Here is a 26,415-nt window from a genome sequence, read left to right as displayed (position 1 = left end):
TTGTACTATTCCGCTGCATGCGTGATTCGAATCGACTTGGCAAGCTTCTGCAGATGCGCTCTACCGTCGACAGCCGGTAAGCACGCATGATTGCTGACCCGGTGGTACCAAGTGTACGGGTACGTCTAAACCTCCACTCGGGTAACCCCAAGGGGAAGATACCCAAAGGCAAGAGGAAACTTTGATATCCGGGCACGAAGTCCACCTCCACCCCATAGACCCCGTATGCTTAACGTGGGACAGAACTGCCTGTTTCGCCCGGGGCCGCAAGTTTTCATGTTTTTCCACCGAGATCGCCAAGCCCGAATTTCGTTTTTGAACCCGACGAGAGGTCTTCGTGGCACATGTGCTACACGGCAGATCGAGTTTAGCGGGAATTCCGAGGATGCCGACGGAGCGGTTATTTTTCAGCTTCATCTCCTTATGAGGCCGCGGACGAGGGACGCCGACATTATCGGCGGCTAGTCATTCTGGCTTTTAACGGGCACTTTGCGAGGCTCACATCCAACATTTGCCATAATGTTATGAGCCATTGGCATAGGGGCCAGGTATGCCTCCTGAAGCGACATAGAGACCCCCGTCATCTCCCTGATAACCAATTGCAGAGGGAAAGCCAGAAAGAAGAAGGGTAATGCATTCTCTGTATTTTACCATGTTCGCTTCAGTTCCTACAGATTCCCACCAAGCTCAGCCCGCCAGAACAGCGATGACCAGGCCTACAAGCGACCAGGTTTTCCACCCTGAGTAACCGCCCGGAACCCCTGCTGTCGGCGTGCTCACTGTTGGTGTTTTAGTTGGAGTTGACGAGACGCCTGTGGTTTCGAGGGTGTTGCCCGTAGTTAAACGAGGGGTGCTGGTGTCTGTGCAAGTGTCTGTCTTACCTGAGGTAGGTTCTCCTCCTGATGTTGAACCCGGCGATGATGGATCCGATGATGAGTCCGTCGTGTTTTCCGCATCCATATCGTCTGAGAGACCGCTCGGAGTGCACTGGGTGCCGGGTGCGCACTGAACCACGCTGCTCCATTGCCCGGCGGCGCATCGTTGCCACGAGGAGCCCATGCAGTTCCACTGCCCTTCTTCTGAACAGGACGACCCGGTGTCATACTCGCGCTTGGCGAGCTCCGAAAATGCTGTCTGAGTCGGGACGCCGTTCACCCCTATGGAGGCGGCGTCGGCAAGTGGTAGCACGTAGTACAATATAAGTAATAGTATACTTGAAACGCGACTTGTATATACTTGTGAGGCCATTTTGGAGGGCTTCTTTTTTCTTCTCGTTTTGCTTGATTGCTGTAAAAGTGAAACCAGAGTTGATCAAGACTTGGGCAGTACGGCGAAACCTGGTTAAAATACTATGGGCAGACGATGTTCCTATCTTATGTTGGTTGGTCCTATATCAGTCTATATGAGCATCTATATATCACTGATGCATTCTGTTCACCGTCATACTTTGACCGACTCACTCCGCTTCCTTGAATTGTGGGACTTGGCGATGAGTTTTGCTGTTTGCTTCTTCCGACCAACCGGCATCGCGGCCCAGGTCCCCAAAAAATACTGACTGGCGCCACGTCAATTACACGAGCTTCCCAACCACCGACTTCTGGGTGGCACGAGCCGTGAGCCGATCTGTATGGCTAGCACCCAGAATGCGATTAATAAGTCTCGACAAAAAATGTGTGCCGAGTACCAGAAATCGGGCACCTGCATTAGCTCCGTCACGTGGTAGAAATGCAGCGAACCTTGGCTTGGCATCGTGAGTCTCGCAGCGTCACTTCTCCCACGTGGCTAAGCACCATGTCATATCAGTGTCATATGTCATGTTATATATAGATACCTCACCACCGCGCGCACTTTCCCCAACCTAAATTTCCGCTGCAGATGCCATAACGAGGCATCGTTTGCTCGGCGACGGTGTTCATGCCGGCTTGTGGTCGCCTTATCTCTCCACACGGCTCAGCCGGCAAAGCCCTGTCTGTCGGTATGACTAAACGTACCCAGCCGTTGGATCTTGATAGGTTCGCTGGCTCTTGTCGCGGAAGAAAAGGAAGACTTTTCCTCTCTTCCTAACGCAATGAAACACGTGGGTTTTGCCTATGCCCGCGGCGCTTCTAGAAGGTTCACTGCCGGTCCCTGCATATTCGCGGTCCTTATGTGGTTCTACACGGCGATAGCGGCGGGGATACAGCATGGTTCTTGAAGGCCGGCCAAGTGAGCCGCTGACATTCCGTTCCTCGCCGGATTGGCTTCGTGGGCTGTAAATGAGCATGGATCATACAAGCCCGGCATAACATCCCGGAAGTCAAAGACAGCGATGGCACGCTGCAGTACGCCTGGCATACATATAGCAAAGCGACACCGGCCTCATTTGGTGTCTACCGCTCCCGGAACTCCCGTCTGTTGCCTGGTCTCGGAGCGGGTTGATGAAAGTTGCGGCTGTCTTTGGAACCTGGTGCATGCCGGAGAAACGGTAGATCAGAATTGCTTACGCTGGCTCGCCACCGGCACTACATATTTACTTACTTAATACATTGAATTGCTTATGAAGTCTATTCTTATAAGCGATCCTACCCTAGTGTGGTTATCGGAAGCGAGATATAAGGGTATTGATTAATGTATCGGCATGGCAAAGCTTGTTTTTCTTCGTATGTAAATAGACCTGGCGGCAGTTATTCCTGCCAAGTGTGCCTTCCTACTCCATATGTTTAAGGGGAATATTTCAAAAGGGTTTCTTGGTCAAGTAGCCCGGGACCCTGGCGCCGTAATACTATATGTACCTACCCTATCTTAGTGGACATAATTACGTACTGTAAAGACGGGGACAGAAACGGGGAGTCGTGGAGAAGCTGCAATAACAGAAACACTGCTGTAATAAGATTGTACAGACAGCCCTGTCTATAGTTCTGCCGGCCACTTTACCTAATAAGGACCCCTATTGTTCAAGAACTCAATTGCTGGGCATCGTACGGAGTACTGTCATCCATGATCCAATCTATCTGATGGTATGAAACCCGATGGATGATCCTACGAAACGTGCCTTTCAGCGCTTACAGCGCTCAAGTCAAATGCGATGCGATGACGTTCAAGAAATACTGTAGACAAATGAGTACCCATCAACAGCCTCGGGTGGCCGACCAGCCCAGCCTAGCCCGCTTGCCGGCCGCCACAATGTTTCCTGCAGGAGCCTTTATTAGCAGTCTGGAGGAGATTTTATCAGGAGTTCGTATTCGAGGCGCAGGTGTCTTCAAGTCCCCACCCTTCCGGCCAGTCAAGCCATTCGAAAATAGAAACAGAGTCATCCGACGCGACCGATTGGATAGCTGTCTTACCAAGGATAGTCGACATTAGCAGACAACGTGAGTGATCAGCGATAGCTTGGCACAGGGATTTCAAGTCTAGGCCCCAGAAGATGCATTCCTTACAGCCTGGAGGGACAATGTCTCTCTCACCAGTATGCGAGCGACAGAACCTTGGTGATGAGGGTGACCGCGATTTCTCAATCGAAGGTACTCCGTACATGATGATATAATATCTAGGTAGGTATCTGCTAACGCGGAGGGACGCCATTGAAAGGTTGACTGGCCCAAGCGGCAGCTGGACACAAGTAACCATGGAGCTTGGTTACATACGACATATGTTATTATGTAGTTCGTCTGAAGCACGCGCTGAGCTACCAGTCTCGCGGTCGTAGAAATAAACTAGTCAACCCTTCAAATCACCACACCACGAACACCCTCTATTATAATACTGGTGTACACATTGTTTCTTAATCAATTAATTCGCTAAAAAAGACAGTTTTAATCAGAATTAAGCGCCCTAAAAGTCCACGGGCTTTTTCCCCGTCATTCACTATTGGTTCATAGAGTTAATGGGTGGTATTCTAGGAGGTAGGCCAAAACTGGTATTGGAGGGTTGACTAGTTTATTTTTACGACCGTGAGCCAGCGAACTGCTGCATATCAGAAGACCAGTAAACCTGTCAGGACTCAGGACTCAAGAGGGAGGCGGCAACAGTCCAAAGGATTACCGCCTTTGTTAGGTTGTGTCCAGTACACTTCAATTTGCTGGGATTTGCTTGTTGGAGTACCACAAGGTGGGACAGGAACCAGAAAGTCAAAAGCAATCGGGAATTTTCTCACTGTGCGGTGCAGCCGCACCGCACCAACACTGGAGATAGCTTATCGTGGAGGCTACCAGTTCATGTGCGAGATCAGGATGTCGGGGTGAATCTGTGCCCGGTTACTGTGCGATGAATACCTACAAGAGCACTGGAGTTGAGATTAATATGAGATACACTGACAGGGCGGACGCATAACGTTTTTAACTTTAACGGGGCCTGTTTGGTAGTCGGTACGACGAACAACGAACAACGGCACCTTCCGCGGCTTTTAACGCTTGGCCAGAACGCTAAAGTACCTATCTTCCAAGGCCCTTAGGGCATTGAATCTCTGATAACAATGATGGTACCTACCTGTGGTATTGTTCACTATGTACTAACAGCGCATCGGCCTTGACAATCGTGTTCGCCATATGTAATGTATTAAGGGTAAACAATAACTGCTGCTTGCTTCTTTGACGAGGTTGGATAAGTTCTTCAAATGAACAATACTGTCAGTGGGTTATTCGCCTTTGATTAAGAGGCTGATGGGCCTAGGCCCCTGTTATCGCAGCTCAAGTTTGAATTCTAGGTAGAATTCAACGATCCTTCATGTTCGACCTGGGCCAACCGAGGGTACCCAACTAAGTTAGGTACCTAGCATTACCTAGCAGGCCAGCATTTGGGGCGGAGGTGGGGGGGGGGGAGGGGGGGAGACTGGGGGGCACGTCGTCATTAGGTATGTCACTAGTACTTGCAGTCCTACTCCAACGGGGATTAATCAAATTGATGAATGGACGCATCTCGTTCTGAGAATCCCGATCGACAATCATGTCTTGTCCTGACGTCCAATCCGTATCCAAATAATACTCTCTTCTCCTTGTTTCCCCTCTATACGTTCGTTCCTCTCATCCGACAATACACTGTTGTCGTTGCAAAGACTTCCGGAAGGATCTTTTTCGCACCCTCGTTTGATCCTAATCTTATCTCAACAGGCCGCCATTCCTTGTCTACGTTCGTTGTCTCTCGCTTCGCCGCCCTTCACCTGGCGCTGTTTGGTTTGCCGCATACTTCGTAACCAACCGGGGTTTTGAGGAAGTTTCGAGATCGAAAGGCCATCTCCTACAGCTTGTACAACATCCGCTTTAGACGCGCCAACCGATCGAACTTGTTGCGCTTTCGCGATCTGACACCAGTTCAAACCCGAGAGTGAGGAAACAGCCGCACAAGTCACTGTTCCGACGCATCCGTACACTTCAGCGCTACAGTTTTCCCACCAGCTCGTGGAGTTGAAACGCCATAGAACGTTTGTACCACGCTCTCCGCAGCCTGCTCGCATGTATTGTTTGCGGAAGCTGGGCGTAGCGAACAAATAAACTTCGACCTTTGGCCTGGGCATCCAGACACTGCTTGACTTAGCTGTTCTGCGCTACGGCGGCTCTGCCAGCAGAGCGCCGGTACACGCCAATATGGCTTGGCCATGGGAAATGCATGCAGCCTTGGCCTCGAGACAAGATGCGAATGATCCATTGGCAGAGCTGCTCAAATTGCTCAATGACCCCTTCAAGCAGAATGTGAGTCTTGTTCTCGCTCGCGGAGAACTGATTAATAATATTGACCTTTCCAGCTTACGATTAACGCCGTATACTCTGCCTTGGCTACTTCCCTCGGGTTGACGCTCGGGATTGCGCTGTTCTTCTCTCTCGTACGACCCTATCATTCAGTCGTTTACGCCCCGAAGCTCAAGCATGCCGACGAGAAACATGCGCCGCCGCCGATTGGCAAAGGCTATTTCGCCTGGATCACCCCTTTATGGAAGACCAACGAGAAGGATATGATACAACATGCTGGCATGGACGCCACTATATTCCTCCGTTTTACGAGAATGCTTCGGAATATCTTCGCCGCACTGGCCGTCTTGTCTTGCGCCGTTCTTCTGCCCATCGACTGGACAGAAAACATGAAGCAAGATCCGCCGTCACCCCTACTCATGAGGATGACACCGATAGCTGTCAATGGCAGTAAAACGTGGGGTCTAGTCATTGTTGGATATCTATCCAACACCATTATCTGCGGGTTCCTTTGGTGGAACTATAGAAAAGTTCTAGAGCTCCGCCGCTATTATTTCGAGACCGAAGAGTACCAACACAGTTTGCACTCCCGGACGCTGATGTTGAACGACATACCTAAGAAATTATCCTCGGACGAAGGAATTGCTAGGATCATCGACGAAGTTATTCCCCAATCCTCTTTCTCGAGAACAGCAATGGCACGGAACGTCAAGCTCCTTCCCAGTCTCATCGATCAGCACAACCGCACCGTTCGCAAGCTCGAGAAGGTTCTTGCACGGTACCTGAAAGATCCTGCAAACTTGCCCGCGGCGCGGCCTATGTGCTCCCTCCAAGAAAGATCCATCTTACGGCACATTTCCCAAAGGCCAGAAGGTCGATGCTATCGAATATCTTACGAACAGGATCAGGGAGCTCGAGATTGAAGTCAAGGAAGTTCGAGCCACAGTTGATAAGCGAAATGCCCTGCCATATGGTTTCGCCAGTTACGACGACATTTCCGAGGCGCACTGTATCGCCCACGCTTTGCGGCACAAGAAGCCAAGGGGCACCACAGTTGTCCTCGCCCCGAGGCCGAACGACATCATCTGGGACAATATGCCCCTTTCTCCGTCCAAAAGAGGCTGGCGCAGATTGATTGTCAATCTGTGGGTCGCTTTCCTGACATTTCTCTGGATCGCTCCCAACTCCATGATAGCAATTTTCTTGGTCAACTTGAACAACTTGGGATCCGTCTGGCCAGCTTTTGCGACCGAGTTGAACGCAAACAAGTCGTTCTGGTCCATCGTACAAGGTGTGGTCAACCCGGCAATAACGTCTCTTGTTTATCTCGTGCTTCCTATCATTTTTCGTCGGTTGTCTATCAGGGCCGGAGACCGGACGAAAACGGGAAGAGAAAGGCACGTGGTATCGAAACTTTACTTCTTTTTCGTCTTCAATAACCTGATTGTCTTCTCGATATTCGGGGCTCTATGGACTATTGTGGCCTCTGTGGTTAAAGATACCCAGAAAACGGGTGATGCCTGGTACGCGATCACGAAAGCGAAGCCTTTGGACACTTTGTTCGTTTCTTTGTGTAACATCACCCCTTTCTTCATTGCATGGTTATTGCAACGTAGCATGGGTGCTGCCATCGACCTTGCACAGCTGTGGACGTTGGTCTGGAGCTTTTTCGTTCGCAGATTCTCGAACCCGACTCCACGAGAACTGATCGAGCTGACAGCTCCGCCTGCGTTCGACTACGCCAGCTACTACAATTATTTCCTGTACTATGCTACAGTCGCGCTATTCTTTGGTGGTCTCCAGCCTCTGGTCCTTCCAGCGGCGGCCATATATTTTGCCATTGATTGCTGGCTCAAGAAGTATCTTCTTCTCTACATCTTTATCACGAAGACCGAGTCGGCGGGTATGTTCTGGCGAACACTTTTCAATCGATTAGTCTTCGCTACCATGCTGGGAAATGTCATCACATTTCTTGTCGTCTGGATTCGGGGAGATGTTCCAAGGATACAGGCTTACGCTACTGTACCGCTCCCTTTCCTCATGCTTATATTCAAACTCTACTGCTCCCGAGCATTTGACACCAAGATTCATTACTATGCCATTCGTAATGTTCACAGGAATACTGAAGGCGGCATTGGCAAGGACCCTCTCCGATCCGACCGACTTGCGTCACGATTTGGTCACCCAGCACTCTACAAGTCCCTTATCACACCAATGGTGCATGCAAAAGCCCAGAACATCTTGGCTTCGATCTACAAGGGCCGCCTAAGCGATGGGCGCGAGGCTGATTCGGGAGATGCTATGTCCACATCTGGCTACTCCGATGCCTACGTGCTTGGTGATATGAACAAAGCAGGCAAGGCAAAACATGCAGTACCTGGGTTCGAGATTGTTCATGAGTCGCGCATGGACTTTGAATACTACAAAAACCGCCCGGAATTCGCTTCGGAGCATGGCGGGGGCGAGATCTACGGTCGGCCGGCTGATCACTTCAGACCAGGGACTCCCGGGAGCATGTGGAATGGTAGCGAACCGTCTTCAAGACCAGGCAGCCCAGGATTGCCGTCCATCCGAGCGGCAAGTCCTGGCCCAAGCGCCATGGGGAGAGCCTATTCTCCGGGGCCATCAGCCATGGGTCCATCCAACCCTTATTCACCGCAGGTAGACATTGGTCGGTCGCGCAGCCCGCTTTACTCTCATGGTAACGATAGTGGCGCTAATCTGGTTGGTAATGCCGCTGCAATGCCCATGTCCTCGGGGATGAGGGGGCCAAGTATGGAACGCCCCGTTACTAGAGGTCCAGGGGGCGCTGGCATGCTTGGTGGAGGACCTCAGGGCTACGGTGGTCTGCCCCAGAACGAAGAGGACATGAGCACCCCAGCCCAAGACCCAATGGCCTATGACTACTTCCGCAGTACGCGGACTCGCAGGAACCCTAGCGGGGCATGGTAGCGTCCGCAGATGGAAAGGGCAAGGGGGATGTTGGTAGAGAGCCTCGAATAATTAATTGGGTGTACGAGAGGCGTACATCTTTGCATACGTCTGGCGTTCAGGCTACGGGTGTACATGGATATGTCACTCTCATTTTGTTTTGGGCGAAAGAAACTAGAAACGACAGGGCATCCTAGGATTGGTAACGATCATAGACCACCAGAGAGGTCTCCATTTACGAAGTTCAAGGGACTCTAAAAGTACGGCATGGAAGACGCAAAAGAATCCTATATAACACTATACTTTTAATAACCACTCGAGGGAGTCAACCGGGCTACTTCCCGAGTAGTAGTACATAGTAATCTTCGATGTGTGTGAACATAGCAATTGAACGGCTACTGCGTCCCGCTTCTATGATGTCTGCCTCCCATTTCTAGGAAGAACACGGGTAGAAATCGGACCCTTCCTAGGATTGTACGGTAAGGGGGAACAGTAGTTATCGTAGATCTGCCCAGCGAACACAACGACTACATGCTACAGCATTGAAGTGTCTTTACCCGGCAGACTTAGAGATAAGAACAGTATCTCATTAGCGATTTATATGTACATATATATTGTAATGTTAGTTGGGCCCAGCCGTGCAAATAAACCTCGTTTTTCCCCCGGGCAACACCAGATCCCCCGGCGATGAGCTGAACAAAGGAAAAAAGTAGTCAAACAAACACCTAAGGGAAGGAGAGACGTGATATAGTTGGCCCGCTGTCGTAGTTAGTTTTCCCTTATCAAGTAATAGTTCTTTTCATCTTCTTTTCTTTTTGCTTCTCGTTTCCTTGTCTAAACACGGCTTTTGCCGTGTTTACAAGTCGGCGGCTGCTTGGCTCCTGGTTTTGCGGGCGGTGCGACCAACCGGCGCAGGGGGCTTCTTCTCCTTCTTAGGTCGCACACGCTTACCCCCGGTGTTGTCACCATTAGTTTCATTATCTTCGGTCTTTTGCTTCTTGGCAGGCGAGGCGGGTTTCTCGTCCACATTGGCACTGCTGGACGCATCATGGCCGTTGGTTTCCTCGTGCTCGGCCGGGTCGTCGGACTTTCTTTTCTCGCCAGTCTGGGGTTGGACCTTGGCGGGCTCGGCGAGAACCTGGGCGGGTCCAGTGGATTGCGCGTCCTCCTTCGGCACCGTTCCAGAGGGTGGTTCAGCGCCCGGCGAATCGGCCTTCTTGGCTAGTGGGGGCGCTGTTTCCTGCTCGTTGGCTGGCTGCGTCACACTGCCCGCGCCCAATTGCTTGGAGCCCGCCAGTTCCCCGTCCGGCACTTCTTCGACAGAAACGGGCTTGGGGACTTCCTTCGAATCGCCGTCAGTCGTCGCGTTAGTATCTTCTAAAGCCTCTGGCTTATTATCGGATTGGGCAGGCAGTTCAGCCTCCGCCACGGTTTCCTTGGCGGCGTCGCTCTTGGCGTCTTCGGGAGACTTGGCGGCATCTGTGCTAGCGGTTGGGGCAGATGCCAGGTCCGCCTCAGTTTTGCCAATCGCGGCTGGTATCATGGGGGCCTGTGCTGTTGCCATGGGCTCTTTGGCGATGGGAGGCAAGACCGGCTCAGATGGTTTGGCGTCATCAGCTAGTTGAGTCTCCGGGGGTGTTGGCGGCCCATTCTCGATTGGCTTGTTGGCCATTGGAGCAACGACTGTAAGAGGAGCAGGAAATATGTTAGCACACGGTGCCGCAGCTTTGGCGTAGCTCGAGTGTGACACGACAAACGTCCAAGCATTTTCCAAGCCACTTAGCTTCGTGCAGAGACAATTGAGGGTCAGTGATGGCGATTATAGGATATTCAGAATCGCGAAAATGGGCGCAACAGTATTTGCAGTGGCTGGATACCTTTGTTGGCGGTGTTGGTCGTGGTATCTGCCATCCTCAATGACGTAACGAGAGCGGGCAGCTTTCCAGTAACACAGTATGCGCGCGGTCGCCAAACAGTGTTGATGCTGAATTGGGGGGTTTGAATGTTTTGGTCTTTTCGCTTAGACCAGACTGTTACGGTGTGGTTGGGGTTTGAGATGAGGAAATGTAATAAGAGTATACTCGATAATGAATGAAATTGATGGAGAAAAGAGGAAGATTTCAGCAAGTGGAACGAGGAACTCAGATGAGGCGAGTGAGCGAGTGAGTGAGGTGAGGTGACTTGCGCGAAGCTGCTACACTCAACCAGCTACATCGACGACGAATCAAGTCCCACCAACCAACGGCTCGGGAGAATGTTTCGTTCCCAGTTAGGCTAAGAACTTGGAAGTGACAGAGGCAATGGCAGATAGTCCTGACAGCTTCCTCCGCCCGTCCCTCTCAAGACATGGTACCCCCAGTGTACCTCACGTGCGCCTACTGCTAACCTTTCATATCGAAGTTGTACCTAGAGACCTACATGCCTGCATACCTTGCCTTGAGTGTTCTGCCAGCCTCGATCGATGAGATGAGGGGAAGCTCAACGGGGGAAAACAAGGTTGCGTTGCGTACCTTAAGTGCTACCATTAGTAATATGAAGGCGGGAGAGAAAGTGAGGTGGGAGGGGGATCCCATGAGACTCGGCCAAGACCTCACGTCACTGGAGAATCCCTGCTCCCGGAAAAACGATATAGCGACCGGCATCTGGAGTTGGAGCTGTCGGGGACGGGAACCTCCTTGACCTCCCTACCGGATTTACCCAGCGTGTACTCCGTAACCTAACCTTAGTAACTTAAGAGGTAGGATCAATGTTTGGTCTTTATCATTCTACTGGTTCGGCTAGGTAGGCTGGCTACTCGCTGGAAAGCAGATGTTCTCGTAAGATCGTCGCCGAGAATGTGGTTCAATGGGGCAATAGTAGCTCCTTGTCACCGTTGGTCACTTGACTACGCCGTCACGTCATCGGGCCGCCAAGCCCCCAAATGCACCGCTCTTCATATGAATGGCAGCGAATTCTTTGTGGGATTTGGGGAATGTACGTGCGCACACACATGAGCACGCATAGAAGCGCATGTCGTGAGATTTATATACAACATGCGTAGCGATGATTGGGGCGCTTTCATTGGCGACTGACCACAGCGTAGTTGAGAGGCGAGAGGGGGGAAGAGGCGGGTTTCGTGGGATTTCGTCGACTTAGAGGGTTCCGCGTCCTTTCTGGACTCAATCGCCTACTAGACTGCACAAGTGTGTAAATCACTAGTAGTGGTACAGCGCAATGATAACACCCTCATACTCTATCTCTCTCTCTCTCAGTGCTCATCTTTCGGGTTTGATGCATGCATCCCGTTCTACGACGCATCGGAAGCAAATACATGACATTCGGTCAATGTCTACACTTTATGACATCAGCTTCGCATAGGTAAGTAATGATCAAGAATCTAGGCGTTTTTCCGCCTCCTCCTCCAGGCTGGCCAAGCCTCCGAGCAGGTGGAACCGGAAATCCGATTCATGAAGCCTCTCCCTGCTTCCCCAAGCCGCTTCCAACGATGGGTCTGCCTGCCAAGCCCCTTGAGCAGGAGGCGATATCCGGTCTGATCACGTGCATCCCACGTCGTGCCTAGTGTCCCCATTCAGCCTCTCGATGTTTGCAAGGCCAAGACTTGGCTCTGCTAGCCAAGGCTGGGCTTCACTGAGCCAAGGCTGCCGGGTGCTTGACGAAATAGTTGGCGATGGCTATTCGGCACCTCTGTTCCACCTCAATGGACTGATAATTCGGCTTCGTTTCTTGGTCGTCAACATGCCAATACCCAACTAACTCGTGAGCCAATAAGCCTCTGGAATGCCGCTGAAGTTCTTGGTCCCAACGCCCCTCCAGCGAGACTTATCATATCTCTCTGTGCGCAAGATGATGGTATAAGGTTCTTGGTATGCGCTTGGCATCGTTCAATGACATCGCCGGGCCCAGTGACTAGAGCGCCCATGTTTCCTCTGTTGCTCGCATGTGTAGCATTATAAAGATGAGGTACTTCCCCAGGGTCGGAGGACTTCAAGGTCTAGAAGCCAACCGCTTTCTTCTCGCCCGCCAAGAGTATTACCTGAGAAGACATATCGAACAAGGTAAAATCATAAGTCGGCAACTTTATCCCTTCTAGACTCGCCATACGCATGAACCTTCATCTAGCCGGTCTCTACTCCGACCTCGACCTCGTCCTCGTTCACGATGGCCGCAGAGTACCCCAGACATCCATACCTCTCGCCTGTCCAAGATGTCTTCAACACTCTTGAGTCAGACCCTGACAGAGGCCTTTCCTCTGCCCAGGTTGCCCAACTTCAACAGAAGTACCCGCCAAACGAGCTTGATGTTGGCGGAGCTATCCCCTGGTACACTATCTTCCTCCGCCAGTTGTTCAATGCTATGATCATCGTAAGTCCCCGTCTCGTCCTATCCCAGTAGCCATGGACTCTCGCATTGGTAGCTGACCATCGCTCCTCTTAGGTCTTGTTCTTCGCCATGGCCCTTAGCTATGGCGTTGGTGACTACGTTGAAGGCACGGTTCTGGTCGTCGTCATTGTTCTCAACGTCTCGATCGGTTTCTGGCAGGAGTATGGGGCTGAGAAGAAGATGGACGCTTTGCGCGCTCTGTCTGCTCCTAGTGCTAATGTCTTGCGCGACGGAAAGACCATTGTTATTCCCAAGTAAGTCCGAATGACAAGAAACTGCGGTGAGTTTATAATGCTAACAGATAAACAGCGCCGAGGTCGTCCCAGGTGATGTTGTGCTCTTGAAAATGGGCGACACCATCCCTGCAGACATCCGTCTCTTCGAAGCCATGAACTTCAGTGCTGATGAACAATCACTTACTGGCGAATCGGTCCCTGTCGAAAAGATCGTTGAAAACCTTGACGATGAAGAGCTTGGAATCGGCGATCGTATCAACCTCGGATACGGAACCACCGTTGTCATAAAAGGCCGCGGCCGGGGTGTTGTTATCGCCACGGGTATGCAGACTGAAGTGGGTAAGATTGCTGCCTCGACTTCGGGCAAGCAGCGCAAGGAAGGTCGTTCCATGAACTACAAGAAGTACGGCAAGCGACAGCCCGTTGTCGGCGCGATGAAACGCACATACGACTTCTTCGGCAAGTTCCTGGGATTGACTGAGGGCACACCGCTACAGATCAAGCTCTCCAAGTTGGCATATATGCTCTTTGGATGCGCATTGATTCTTGCCCTGATCGTCTTCGCCGTGAACAACTTCACGGGCAACCGTGAAGTCATCATCTACGCTATCAGTACGGGTATTGCTATCATTCCCGAGTCCCTAGTTGCGTAAGTCCAACCACCAGACCAACCCTGAACTCCTAATTTGCTGACCTCAAATGTAGTGTCTTGACCATCACCATGGTTGTGGCAACAACGGTCATGAGGAAGGCCAACGTCGTCGTTCGAGATCTCTCTGCTCTTGAAGCACTGGGTGGTGTCACCAACATTTGTTCCGATAAGACAGGTACCTTGACGCAGGGTGCCATGATTGTCAAGAAAGTTTGGATGCCAAAGAACACCATCTACACCGTCCGCGACTCCAAGGACCCTTCTGACCCAACTGTTGGACGTGTCACCGTCTCTGAGGTGGACCCCAATGCTCCCCCCAAGGAGGAAGAGAAGCGAGACTTTGACCAGGAGCGAAGTGCCGGAGCCCTCAAGTTCGACGTCCCCGACGAGAAACTACACAACAAGCCTAAGAAAGAGGAGGAGGTAGAAGCTACCATGAACCCGGACCTTGAATCCTTCCTCCTTTCGGCAGCTCTTTGCAACCTTGCCACTGTTAGACATGAGACGGAAGCCAACGCCGACGAGCGAAAATGGAAAACAACCGGTGAGCCTACGGAAATCGCACTCCAAGTCTTTGCACACCGCTTTCAGAAGGGCAAGAAGACCCTCGAGAGCGAGGGAAGCTGGAAGCAGGTTGCCGAGTTCCCCTTTGATAGTGGAATCAAGAGGATGTCGGTCATCTACAACGGCCCCAATCTTGACCACAGCATGGTTTTCACCAAGGGCGCCGTGGAGCGCATTCTGGACCTCTGCACTACCGTTGGACTTGGTGATCAGCAAGACGAAATGACGGATGATTACAAAGAGAGGACCCTGAAACAGATGGATGAGTTCGCGTCTCTCGGTCAACGTGTCCTAGCCATTGCTTCGCGTCCTTGGGAAGGCATATATGAGGAGAAGACTTCGGCCAACGACACCGAGGAAGATGATGCTCTACGCACCCGCGTCGAAACTGGTCTCAGTCTTCTGGGTCTTGTCGGTATCTACGATCCGCCCCGTCGCGAGACCAAGCCCGCCATTGCAGAATGCTCCACAGCCGGTATCAGGGTGCACATGCTGACTGGTGACCACCCTGCGACTGCAGCTGCCATCGCAAGAGAAGTCGGCATCATCCCGCATGACATGGGCGTCCTCTCGAAAGAAGTGGCTGATGCTCTGATCCAGAAGGCGAATGACTTCGACAAGTTGACCGAGGATGAGATCGATGCTTTGCCTGAATTGCCCCTTGTTCTTGCTCGCTGCGCCCCTGACACCAAGACTCGCATGATTGAAGCTCTCCGGCGCCGCAATGCTTTCATGGCCATGACTGGTGACGGTGTCAACGATGCCCCTTCGCTGTCCAGTGCTGATGTCGGTATTGCCATGGGTTCCGGTTCTGATGTTGCCAAGTCGGCAGCTAAGATTGTCCTGACTGATGACAAGTTCAACTCCATTGTCGCCGCCATCCGTGAAGGTCGCCGAATGTTTGATAACATCCAGAAGTTCATCTTGCATCTGCTGACCTCCAACGTCGGCGAGGTTATTCTGCTGATCTGTGGCCTTGGCTTCCGTGACGCCACTGGTTTTTCCGTCTTCCCCATTTCCCCATTGCAAATTCTCTGGATTAACATGGTCACCTCCTCCTTCCCTGCCTTTGGACTTGGTCGCGAGCCCCCCTCGCGTCAGGTCATGCGCCGTCCACCGCACGACAAGAAGCGCGGTGTCTTCACCAACCAGATTCTCGTAGACATGGTGGTCTATGGTTTGGTTATGGGAACTCTTACCCTCATGACATTCGTCATCGTTGTCTACGCGGCCAACGGTGGGGACCTCGGTCATGGCTGCAACGAAAACTTCTCCGAGGAATGCCGGCCCGTGTTCCGCGCCCGCGCCGCCGTGTTCGCCGAGCTGACCTGGCTCATCCTCATCAGCGCCTGGGAGTTCAAGGATCTGCGACGATCCATGTTCAAGCTAAACCCCGAGTCGACGTCCGCCTTCAACTTCGCCAAGGACATCTACGGCAACAAGTTCCTGTTCTGGGCCGTGACGATCGGCTTCGTCTCCGTCTTCCCGGTCGTCTACATCCCCACCGTCAACACGGTCGTCTTCAAGCACGTCGGCATCACGTGGGAGTGGGGCATCGCCTTCGCCGCCCTCATCATCTTCGTGGCCTGCATCGAGCTCTGGAAGATGATCAAGCGCCAGTTCCGCCTGCTCGAGGGCGGCGCCGTCGTCCGGGGCGCCTTCAACCAGGGAGACGAGGAGGGCGGCCGCAAGTTCGGCCACACGATGAGCTTCAGCAGCTTGAAGAGTTGGAAGAGCATTGGGCGCAAGACGACGGGCGAAACGGCAGTCTCCCGGTCGGCTTCCAAGAGCAAGGAGTGATTTCACTTGTAGATTGGGGTGAAGATTGCTTGTGAGCCATTTGAGTGGGCAGCCGCCGAAACATAAGATACCCTTTATACGCAGTAGATCATATTGAGATTGATCTAGACGATCTAGACGTTGGCTGATGATCTGATAGATAATCAAAGATAGTAGCAGTAGAAAGAAGTAGTAGATCAGTGTGAGGGACGAATCGAGGGTGTGGAGTTAATTAATTCAAAGCTTACCAGTTACCATACTCTCTCCAAACTGACTGACCCGATGATGATATTGATCCATTTCCCGCCTACTTGGTAGGGTTATTTATATAAAGTGAACAGGGAAGCTGTTGTTGTTCCACATTTTCCTGGATAGGAACCATCGCCAATCAAGTGCCCCGTCCAATTCCATGTAAGTGACACCGTCGTTAGAGCTATAGATACGTGAAATAAAGCATGCATTCATACAAACCTATGTTCTTTCTGTACAGTACGGGCGAGAGGAACACATGCTTGGGGGTGAAAGATATAGTTCAAGGCGTATAGGGTCGACCCGACGGAGATGCCTGAATTTTCATATTTTATGTCCTCTGGGCCTTCTCCGAAGCATAGAATAGCACACAGTAAGCGAGGCTTTACCTGGTCAAACCCCCTTTCCAGCCAGCAACACCACCGTTAAGGAACCATCGCTATAAACTTTTGTGCTTTCATGGGATCAGTTGCTCACTGGCCCGACGAGACTGATATACGAGAGGTTATATAGCAGATTTGGGAGCAATGAAGCCCAAGACCTGGTTAGGTCACAAGCATGACTGAATTTTTGTTTTTGTCAGGCAGTCGACCAAAGGGAGTTGAAGTCTATCTATCTCCGGTACATCTGCCCCATTCTCCCTCGTCATACAAATAGCAGGCACTGGGCCTGCTCTCCTCATTTCTTCTGCTCAACCATACAAACAACTCTTCACAGTTCTCTGTTTCAATATACTCGCCAGGGACTGGTTCTTCTTTTGAGATATTCTCTATACCATCGTTTCCAACCACTCTCCAGCAACCACGTGTTGGTGCTTCCATCACTCATACATACCTGTACACAACAATTGTCGTGCACAATACTATCCACTGTGCCTCTTGCTCCTGTATAGTTGACAAGGCATACTCAACCAGTCCCTCGACACTTCAACCATCAACCTCAACCATGGCTTCCAACATGATCGAGAAGTGTGGGATCTGCCAGGAAGATACCATCGACGTCTCCAAAGAATTTGTCACTCTTCCTTGTGCCGGCCACCATGCCTTCCACCCGGACTGCATCAAGTCATGGCTGGTACAGGCACCCAAGCAGGACTGCCCCTTCTGCCGGGCCTCCCTCCAGCACAGCTGCGGCCACGTCCTCGCCGCCGCGCACCTCCAGCCCGGCAAGGTCGTCGACAGCGGCGTGCTCGCCGGTCCCTGCCGACCAGAATGCGGCGGGCTGTTGCCAACCCAGCGGTCGGACCGCGAATTCGTCAACACCTACGCGATACCATTTCGGCACGCCCTGGCGCGTGCCGGCCGGCAGGAAACCGACCGGCGCCTCGAGGCTGCGCGGCGCCGTGAGGCCCAGCGGTGGCGGCCGAGGACCGGCAGCGTGCGCACAGGGCGGCGCTGGAAGCTTCTGCCCCGCTGATGCCACCTCCTTCGGGCCGCTATCTCGCATCAGACTCGGCACCAGAAATACGCGAGATGGGGCCGGGAGGAGACGGATCAGCTATCCTTCGGGCCACTATCTCGGATCAGACTTGGCACTAGAAGCATACTACGTGGAGAGGGGGCGGGGACGGGTCAGCGTGGAATCCCCGTTGAACGTCCGTTTGTCTCGGGGACTTCTTGGTTATGTCCCGGATACCATCCGACCTCGTCGTGAACACGGCCCCTCCCCCCCGCGATATGATCGCTCGTAATACCTGAACTTGGGTGAGAGGGCCCGTGGCCACAAAATTTGACGGGATGACGGCAGCATGACGGGCATTATGGCATTGAAAGAGACATGCGTCCGAATCATATTTGAGACGCGGGCAACCCAGGCGTGCAGAGGCCCAAACAACATATCTCTGTGGCAACCCGCCAAACGAACAGTGAGGGGAGGATATTCAAGATTTTGTCGGGGTTTGCCAAAGCGGTTTGATCTCGGGATACACGGGCTGGGATTACAGGACTGTGGGAATTCATTGGTTTCATGCGACATGGGGAATATTTCGTGTTGGAACAGGCAATCGGGAAGGCGTTTGGTCTTTTTGGATTTATTTTGCCCTCAGCTGGCAACGGAGTTTACTACACCTTCAGGTCCAGAAGACGGTTGGTTATATCAGGGGTAATAGCGCCCGAGATCAGGGGGCGTGATCATAACAGCCTTCCTCGTCCTAACAGATACTGAACTAAGAATAAAGTTCACATACACATGCTTCTCTGACTGACCAAGTAGCTGTTCCTATCTTACATGAGTTGAAGGAATGCTAGTAACGACGCAACGGTGACGGCAACGCCCTCCGCGGCTCCAAAGCCCAACCGGCTTCCTCCACTCTTCTTTGCTAGAACAGAGTGGGCCGTTACCAGAGGCATAGTGGCTAATAGGAGTGAGAAATACATGATAGGTATGGTATGTTGGTATATTTGGAGGCGTGATGAGAGCAATGAAAGGACTTGAGTAGACGGTCACAGATAGGTTGGGATGATGACTTGGGGTGTCTTAAGGCCTATTTATCAAACACATAGATCAACTAACACATAAAGGTCCGAATGGCTAAGTTACCTATAAATCTTACATATGCGTAGAGTTGTATCGTCCAACAGTGGTGACATGGCCTGATGGCGCAGCATGGTTGCTGGGTATCTCGGCAGTCATCATATCCATATACGAGTGGGACATTCTTTGAAGTCTGCCTTCTTGTGGCCAGGCCTCATAGTGTCGTCGCATTACAAGACTACGATCCCGAATAGGTATTGTTGCTGGACACAGTAGCGGTTCGTCTACTTGATATGCCCCGTGTGAGTCAGCATCCAGACAGAAGCGATGTCGTGAGAGATGATGCTTGGTACTTCAACAGCCAACCTCGAAGCTCTAGAGATTCATCCAGGATTATACGTCTGGATGATCGACAACCGTTCGGAGGCAATAGCCCTGCCAGCCTGTAGCATCCAGCCATGGGCCAATTAGAACTACGTGTATGTACTTGGGTACTTTGGGTACCCCACTCAACGCCTCTTGGCACATGCAGTAACCATTTGCCGACCAGCATCCTCAGCTCAGCTCATGGGGGGATGATGGGCCTGAACGAGAACGGGCCAGCCCATCAATCAATCAATCAATCAATTAATCGATAAGCTATTGTCGTGTCCATCTCCATCTCCATCTCCTACTTGCACCTAATTGACGAAACCAAATCATTCCTACCTACAACTATTGCCAACCTCAAGTCACTCCTTTGATCCAGTAATTCCATTCCTCCGTTATTCTCGCCCTAATTGAATTATTCGAGACGCGCCCCTTCCTCTTACTCGACTCCTCAAACGACACCATGGCCCCCGTTAAGACTGCCTCAGGGGACAGATACTCGGTTATCTTGCCCACCTTCAACGAGCGCAAGAACTTGCCCATTGTCGCATGGTTGTTGAACCGCACCTTCACCGAGAAGTATGTTGTCCACTCTCTGTCCAATTATTCTTAGTCCGTCGCTTACGAGTATGCGCCACTGAACAGCAACCTGGACTGGGAACTCATAATCGTCGACGACGGCTCGCCCGATGGCACCCAAGAAGTCGCCCTCCAACTCGTCAAGGCCTACAGCCCCCACGTAATCCTCAAGACGCGCTCCGGAAAGCTGGGTCTCGGCACCGCCTACGTGCATGGCCTGCAGTTCGCCACGGGCAACTATGTTATCATCATGGACGCCGACTTCAGCCACCACCCCAAGTTCATCCCCCAGATGATCGCCAAGCAGAAGACCGCCAACTACGACATTGTTACCGGCACCCGCTACGCCGGCAACGGCGGCGTCTATGGCTGGGACCTGAAGCGCAAATTCGTCAGCCGTGGCGCCAACCTCTTTGCCGACACCGTGCTGCGGCCCGGCGTGAGCGATCTCACCGGCAGTTTCCGCCTCTACAAGAAGGCCGTGCTCCAGAAGGTCATCGAGAAGACCGAGAGCAAGGGCTACACATTCCAGATGGAGATGATGGTGCGCGCCAAGGCCATGGGCTGCACCGTCGGCGAGGTCCCCATCAGCTTCGTCGACCGCGTCTACGGAGAGAGCAAGCTGGGCGGTGACGAGATTGTCGAGTACGCCAAGGGTGTGCTTAACTTATGGCTCAAGGTCTAAGGGTGGCGGAATGACGGAAAAGGGACGGGGCTGTTGTAAGAGATGAGATACGAAGTGGTCCTGCTTGATCCTGAAATGCCCGACGGGGAGGTAAAAGGACGCATGGCGTTGGCAAGGCTGGCTTTTCTTGATAAAAACTACTAATAATACAGGTTGAAGCCACAGTTCTGTTCGTTGTAGCCAATTTTCTGACGTAAACCGGCGTGCTCTTTTATCTTGGCTGGTATCAACTAGAGCTGGAGTCTACATATGCCGGCCACCGCCCACCATGAGCGTTTGCCCTGACACGTAGCCGAACATCGGCGAGCACATGGCCAGCATAGCGCTAGCTGCCTCGGTGGCCGTTCCTGGTCTCCGCAGCGGGATGTCGGTGTACAGTGCTGGTCCCGCGGCCTTCTTTTGTGCCTCCGGGATGCCAATGGCGATCTTCTCGCCCCCGGGCCCTGTGACAAATGCACCCATCTCCTTGGCCTGCGTCAAGCGCGTAGCGATATTCCCGAAGGCGATGGTGTTGGCTCGCACGCCGAAAGACGGGCCCCACTCCTTCGCAATGGTCTTGGTGAGCCCCGTCACGCCGGCTTTGGCGAGGGCGTAGTTGGCCTGGCCGGCATTGCCGTGGACGCCGGACGAGCTCGAGACGTTGAGGATGGCCCGCGGCTCGCCGTCCCGGACGCGGAAGTACGGGGCCGCCGCGCGCGTGAGCTTGAAGGGGGCCGTGCAGTGCAGGGCGACGATGGCGTCCCACTGCTGGTCCGTCATCTTGTGGAGGACGCCGTCCCACGTGTAGCCGGCGTTGTTGACGATGATGTGGATCTTGCCGTGGCCGAAGTCGGCGGCGGCCTGGACGAGCGTCTGGAGATAGCCGTCGTCGAGCATGTCGCCCGGGACGGCTATGGCCTGGCCGCCGGCGCTGCTGATGGCATCGGCTACGGCCTTGGCTTTTGCTACACGGCACGGGGCAGCTGTTTAGCGGAGCTAGATCGGTCGAGGGGGTGCAGAGAAAGAGGACAGAGCGGGCTGCTTAGAAACTGTGATGTATCATGTATGTAACGTAACGTACCACTGTCAATATCCGAGACAACGACCTTGGCGCCTTCGTTGGCGAACAGCCTGGCAGCTTCGGCCCCAATGCCTTGCCCGGAGCCGGTGATGATGGCCACTTGACCAGCAAGCATACCCTTTGGCCAGTTGAGCTGGCTGGCTATTTGCGATATACGATCCGTCATTTTGAATATTCTTGAAAGTGAACCGAGTGAACTACTTTAGATACAGAACGGCTCCAATGGTTATTTGATACCGCTCTCGTGCGGTAGCAGATAATCGATGTTTTTATACGGAATCGATCTGTGGGGGGTTGTCAATGTTCATCGTGTTGACGCGGGGGAGTTACCCCGGGTCTGCGCCCGCTGCGAGGACGATGCCGAGGTACCCAGGATCAACCACCCCTTGCCCCCTCATAAGCCGGACGGGCCTGACCCCACGATGAGGTACATATATAGAATCCATCGCAATTTAATCAGATTCTCTGGAGGTTACACGCTTTAGGGACGAGGCCTTGATAAGTGATTCTAGAGCATCGGGGTGTGTGATATATCTACTCGTGGACTGACTGCGGCCCGTCTTCGCCTAGGTCTATGAGTATATTGCTGCAAATGCAAGAGGCAACCGAAAAAGCCCTACAACTAACCTTACGGCATTGCACTTGCGGAAGAGAACAATACCTACCGACACTACATACAGCAAAGCAACTTTCGATAAAGCTGCCCGCCCCGTAGACTCGTAGATGCACCTTTCGGTGATTAGATTAGGCTTGGTATCGCTGTACATACCTACTTTCCCACCTTAGGTACCCCACCACCTACCTGGACCTTCCTGGTGACTCGCACCGGGGTTTCAACGACGGTCGACACTCACTGACACTTACGGAATGCTCCCTCCCACTTTTCACTCGCTCAACAACACCATATCTCTGTCTTGTGCTTGAAATGACATAGCAATGCGCGGACGCGGTGGCCCAAGGGGGCAAAGGGGTGGCAGAAGTGGAGGCCGAGCTCCCTCTGGACCATGGAGCCGCCTGAAGCCCGTTGAGCTCGACCCTCTGGAGGCCTTAGGGTTGCCTTCCAAGGGCGACAACAGACTGCTCGACTTCAAAACCCAAGAACGCTATTACACAAAGATTGTTGAGCGCTATATGTCCTTCTGCTCCGACGCCGGTGAGCGCCAGGAACTCCTACGTCGCTTCTCGTCGCTCCAGTTGTCCGAGACTCCCCACACCACGCCCAAGCCGCCGCCTGATACTTCTTCAACCCCCGGCAACCCTTCCAGACCCGTTCCCCGGCACGCAACTAGCGCGCCCGCCGTCCCCGCCGCTGCCTCCCTGCCAACCTCCACCGACACGCAGGGGCTCTCGGAGGTGCTGGCGGCGCTCCGGAAGCTGCGCGAGGGCATCGTGGCGTCGAAGCGGGCCGACGACTTCGCCGTGCAGGCCTACCTGTTCTGCATCCGGCTGACGGTGCTGGTCAAGCACCCGGAGTCGTACCACCCGGCGATCCTGCACCTGCTGCGCCGCATCCAGCCGCGGCACCCGATGACGAGCGTCGAGGCGGGCGAGGTCACAGGCTACCTCGTCCTCGACACGGCCTGCCGCCGCAACGACCTCGCCGAGGCCTACGCGCTGCGCGCCCGCTACCGGCTGCGCGACCCCAAGATCGACGCCGTGCTCGACGCGCTGGCCCACGACAATTACGTGCTGTACAAGCGCCTGCGGCGGAGCGTCGACGGGCACAAGGCCAAGCTGCTCGAGTTCGGCGAGGGGCCCATGCGGCAGCACACGCTCAAGTGCTTCGGGCGTGGCTATCTCGGCGTGGAACTGGAATTCTTGGAGGAGTGTGCGGACTCGACGTGGATGGATCTCGTTACGAATGATGGCGTGGGCTGGGAATTGGACGGGAGCAAGGTGGTCATTCGCAAAATCAAGGCCAGGTGAGACGGGGCTGGGTGGTCGGCATGGCGACGGTATATATACCCCTTGGTGGTGGTATACGGGTGCTCTGATTATACGAACTTCATATCACATGTCTATTTCATCTCTTCAGTGCTGCTTACGGGCCACATCCCCTGGGGTGATTAGGGGCGTGTAAACGTGATGTGGTACAGTGCAATGCCATGCGAGTCTTCCCTTCAGCTAGTCTCTTTTGACTTTAAACAAAGACTTCGCAAAGACGGCTTTATACCCCTTGTTGCGAGACGACGTCAGCCATGATACAAAGAAGACACCCGAGGATATATCGGTGAAATCATCTAGACACAGCCGGGGATACCCAGCAACAACACATCTTCCTCAACCACAACCAAAGACAAAAAAAAAACAGGTGTCTTCATTTTGAAGTCCAACTGCGCTGCGGTTGCCCAACACATCGCAACCGGACTTTGCCGTGCGACGAGGCCGAAGCAGGCAGGTCCTGTCCGCATCCCAAAGTGCAGCGCCTGTCCCTTCCGTCTTCGTGTTCCGACGTTGATTGCAATTACCGGGCGAGGAAGCGGCTGATGCGGGTCTTGCTTAATAGGCAAGAAGAGGCTGCTGAGAAGGCACAGCAGGAACGAGAGTATCGTGCTGCTGCTGCCGCCGCCAATGCGAAGGCAGGTCGTGTTAGGGGGGAGGAAGGAACTGATGCCCGTCCGGCGGGCAGGGATGGTACAGCCAACGTCCACGTGGAATACACTGGACTTTTACATGGCTCCAACTCGGCACTTTAACTGTTTCTAGCTAGTTCTTCAAGTCGATATATATATTACCTACGGTCTTATGAAATATGCTGTTATAAGTATCAAATTACTTCAAGTCCTACATCTGGATTCTCAACAAGATTATCGAGAGTAATGAAGCTTCTAACCTTCAATTGTGACCGCCCCGCCCCCAGGGCGGCGGGATACGATATAGTGGGCGTTATTGGCGATAGTGGCTGCCATTGGCCGAAGACCGAAGTAGTGCCGTTCTAGTGATATCAACTCTCGTCTCCCAAGTCTATCCTTCTTTTATCTCCCGTTCAACTTTCAACGTGATGATCATAGATGCCCGGGAAAGGAAGCGGGACAGTTGATCTGCCTGACTGAGTATACTTGCCTAATCGACGTCGAGTGGGCATATACCGAACGATTGTCGAATCTACGGCAACTTCCAATGTCGCCAGTGGACAGCGGAAGAGTTAAAAACATTGAATAATCTCTCGCCTAACGTTGAAATCGACTGGGACCGTACGAGAGGTCACTGGGCAGGTGCTTTGCCTACGGTAAACGAGAAAGGAAGGAACCCACAGCCGACCTCTTCTCAATCGGTTTTCGTTCTGCAACAGCAGGCCAACCTCTTCAACGTCACAACATTCTGTCATCTATATTTCTGCCTGCCCGTATCACATTACATACAGCTCTTCACCATGGCGCCAGCAACCAGCACAGCCCCCCTAGTGTATGTGCCTCCGCCTCCGAACCCGATGTTCCGAGAGCTCGCCGCCGACGAGAGATGGCCGGAGCCCCCGACCGAGATCCCCCCGCTCGGGGAGAAGCTCGTGGCCGAAGACGCGTCCACGGTGCGGGTGGCCATCTGGCGCGCCGAAGTCAACGCGTGCACGCTGACGTGCGCGTGCTCCCTGGTGACGCTCGGCCGCCCGGCCACGGCCTGGTGTCCCAGCTGCCTGGCGCCGCTCGAAGGCGTCGAGTACGCCCGCTTTAAGGACGGGCACGGCCTCGCGCGCCTGTCGAGCCGCCGGCGGTCCATCGCCAACGTCTGGCCGCTCTTCTCGCCGCGCGACAGCAGCACGAAGCACCGGCACCGGCTCGAGGCCCGGGGCAGCGAAGAGTTCTACTCGGTCAACGAGTTCGCCGTCCTCGGCAACAAGTTCCTGGCCAAGACCCGGCTGAACCGCGTCTTCCGCAACAGGCGCAACGAGCCGTACGTACGGCCCGAGTACGGCGACGTGCCGGGCTCCGTGGCCGAACTGGAGCCCGAGTACGATCCGCCCGAAGACCCGAACCGGCTGACTGGGCCCGGCGCAAATGACTACGCCCCTGCCCGCGAGGACCTCATGCGGCGGCACCCGCCGGCCAGGTTGGGCGTGATCAACACGGAGATGTACCGTTCGTTGCGGGTAAACCCCATCTTCTACTATAATGATCGCCCGTCAGTCTCCTCCCTCATGGATGAGTGGAGTAGCAGTGATGCTGAAGGTAAGCCGAAGCTAACGATAAACGCCAACACAGCAAGACTCATCCGCGCCCAAATACTCCTCTACAAGACATACGGGCCGCCAGCTACCTGTCCATCGCCGGGCAGCGTTCATGCGACTCCGTCCCCGGGTACAATAAGTACACCAGGTTAAAGAGGAGAAGGGGAACATACAGGCAGCCCAGGACCCGCGAAAAGATGGACTTCTGGGGAATCACAGATACAAACCCATTGGCCTGGGACAACGCGGTACTCTAGGAAAGACAACAACAAATCGCGGCAATGGAGCGACCTCACGAGACAACGGAAGAGCCGGGTACGGCAATGCCTAGTCCAGCTACGTCAACGACCAATCTAATTGCGCCAACGGCCCCTTCAAGAAGAGACAAAGGGAAGCAGCCGGAGCGAAGATTTGGACTCTTTTGAGATGATGAAAATAGGACATGGCGAAAAGAGCCTGACGGATAAGCGAAGATATTACGATGGGGTCGATGTAGCTGGGAGTGCCCGGGAAAATGCTTTAGCGAGCCAGCGTTAGACGAAATGTTTATCTGTCATTCAGAACTGAACTTCAGTTCGCGCAAGTGGTATTGACTTTGCGATTTACCTAGCATTTATATCTGCCGGTGTGGTAACCT

General features: G+C 53.3%; 9 protein-coding genes across 9 annotated transcripts; 6 read left to right on the top strand and 3 right to left on the bottom strand.

Moving 5' to 3' along the window:
- Positions 1-687: 687 nt before the first annotated feature.
- PG994_010596 (uncharacterized protein) lies at positions 688-1,248 on the bottom strand (the record flags this gene model as incomplete). The annotated part of the gene is made up of 1 exon (XM_066862005.1): positions 688-1,248. One exon carries the CDS (start codon positions 1,246-1,248, stop codon positions 688-690), a length of 561 nt encoding a protein of 186 aa, XP_066711115.1.
- Positions 1,249-5,558: 4,310 nt separating this feature from the next.
- Positions 5,559-8,612, top strand: PG994_010595 (uncharacterized protein; the record flags this gene model as incomplete). Its single annotated transcript, XM_066862004.1, has 3 exons — positions 5,559-5,663; positions 5,717-6,427; positions 6,450-8,612. The coding sequence occupies 3 exons, from the start codon at positions 5,559-5,561 to the stop codon at positions 8,610-8,612; spliced, it is 2,979 nt and encodes a 992-aa protein (XP_066711114.1).
- Positions 8,613-9,447: 835 nt separating this feature from the next.
- PG994_010594 (uncharacterized protein) lies at positions 9,448-10,263 on the bottom strand (the record flags this gene model as incomplete). The annotated part of the gene is made up of 1 exon (XM_066862003.1): positions 9,448-10,263. The coding sequence occupies one exon, from the start codon at positions 10,261-10,263 to the stop codon at positions 9,448-9,450; it is 816 nt and encodes a 271-aa protein (XP_066711113.1).
- Positions 10,264-12,749: 2,486 nt separating this feature from the next.
- Positions 12,750-16,223, top strand: PG994_010593 (uncharacterized protein; the record flags this gene model as incomplete). The annotated part of the gene is made up of 4 exons (XM_066862002.1): positions 12,750-12,953; positions 13,026-13,225; positions 13,281-13,856; positions 13,913-16,223. 4 exons carry the CDS (start codon positions 12,750-12,752, stop codon positions 16,221-16,223), a joined length of 3,291 nt encoding a protein of 1,096 aa, XP_066711112.1.
- Positions 16,224-17,408: 1,185 nt separating this feature from the next.
- On the top strand, positions 17,409-17,867 carry PG994_010592 (uncharacterized protein; the record flags this gene model as incomplete). Its single annotated transcript, XM_066862001.1, has 1 exon — positions 17,409-17,867. The coding sequence occupies one exon, from the start codon at positions 17,409-17,411 to the stop codon at positions 17,865-17,867; it is 459 nt and encodes a 152-aa protein (XP_066711111.1).
- Positions 17,868-19,755: 1,888 nt separating this feature from the next.
- Positions 19,756-20,556, top strand: PG994_010591 (dolichol-phosphate mannosyltransferase; the record flags this gene model as incomplete). Its single annotated transcript, XM_066862000.1, has 2 exons — positions 19,756-19,871; positions 19,938-20,556. 2 exons carry the CDS (start codon positions 19,756-19,758, stop codon positions 20,554-20,556), a joined length of 735 nt encoding a protein of 244 aa, XP_066711110.1.
- A 243-nt stretch (positions 20,557-20,799) lies between these two features.
- Positions 20,800-21,782, bottom strand: PG994_010590 (uncharacterized protein; the record flags this gene model as incomplete). Its single annotated transcript, XM_066861999.1, has 2 exons — positions 20,800-21,500; positions 21,617-21,782. 2 exons carry the CDS (start codon positions 21,780-21,782, stop codon positions 20,800-20,802), a joined length of 867 nt encoding a protein of 288 aa, XP_066711109.1.
- A 770-nt stretch (positions 21,783-22,552) lies between these two features.
- PG994_010589 (uncharacterized protein) lies at positions 22,553-23,542 on the top strand (the record flags this gene model as incomplete). The annotated part of the gene is made up of 1 exon (XM_066861998.1): positions 22,553-23,542. The coding sequence occupies one exon, from the start codon at positions 22,553-22,555 to the stop codon at positions 23,540-23,542; it is 990 nt and encodes a 329-aa protein (XP_066711108.1).
- Positions 23,543-24,989: 1,447 nt separating this feature from the next.
- On the top strand, positions 24,990-25,931 carry PG994_010588 (uncharacterized protein; the record flags this gene model as incomplete). The annotated part of the gene is made up of 1 exon (XM_066861997.1): positions 24,990-25,931. The coding sequence occupies one exon, from the start codon at positions 24,990-24,992 to the stop codon at positions 25,929-25,931; it is 942 nt and encodes a 313-aa protein (XP_066711107.1).
- Between the last annotated feature and the right edge of the window lie 484 nt (positions 25,932-26,415).

Source organism: Apiospora phragmitis, assembly GCF_038363925.1.
Source record: "Apiospora phragmitis strain CBS 135458 chromosome Unknown utg000010l:1.0-9815664.0:1.0-9183399.0, whole genome shotgun sequence".
Taxonomy (NCBI): Eukaryota; Fungi; Ascomycota; class Sordariomycetes; order Amphisphaeriales; family Apiosporaceae; genus Apiospora; species Apiospora phragmitis.
The sequence above is the reverse complement of the archived record's forward strand: the minus strand, read 5'-3'. Positions and strand labels throughout refer to the sequence as shown.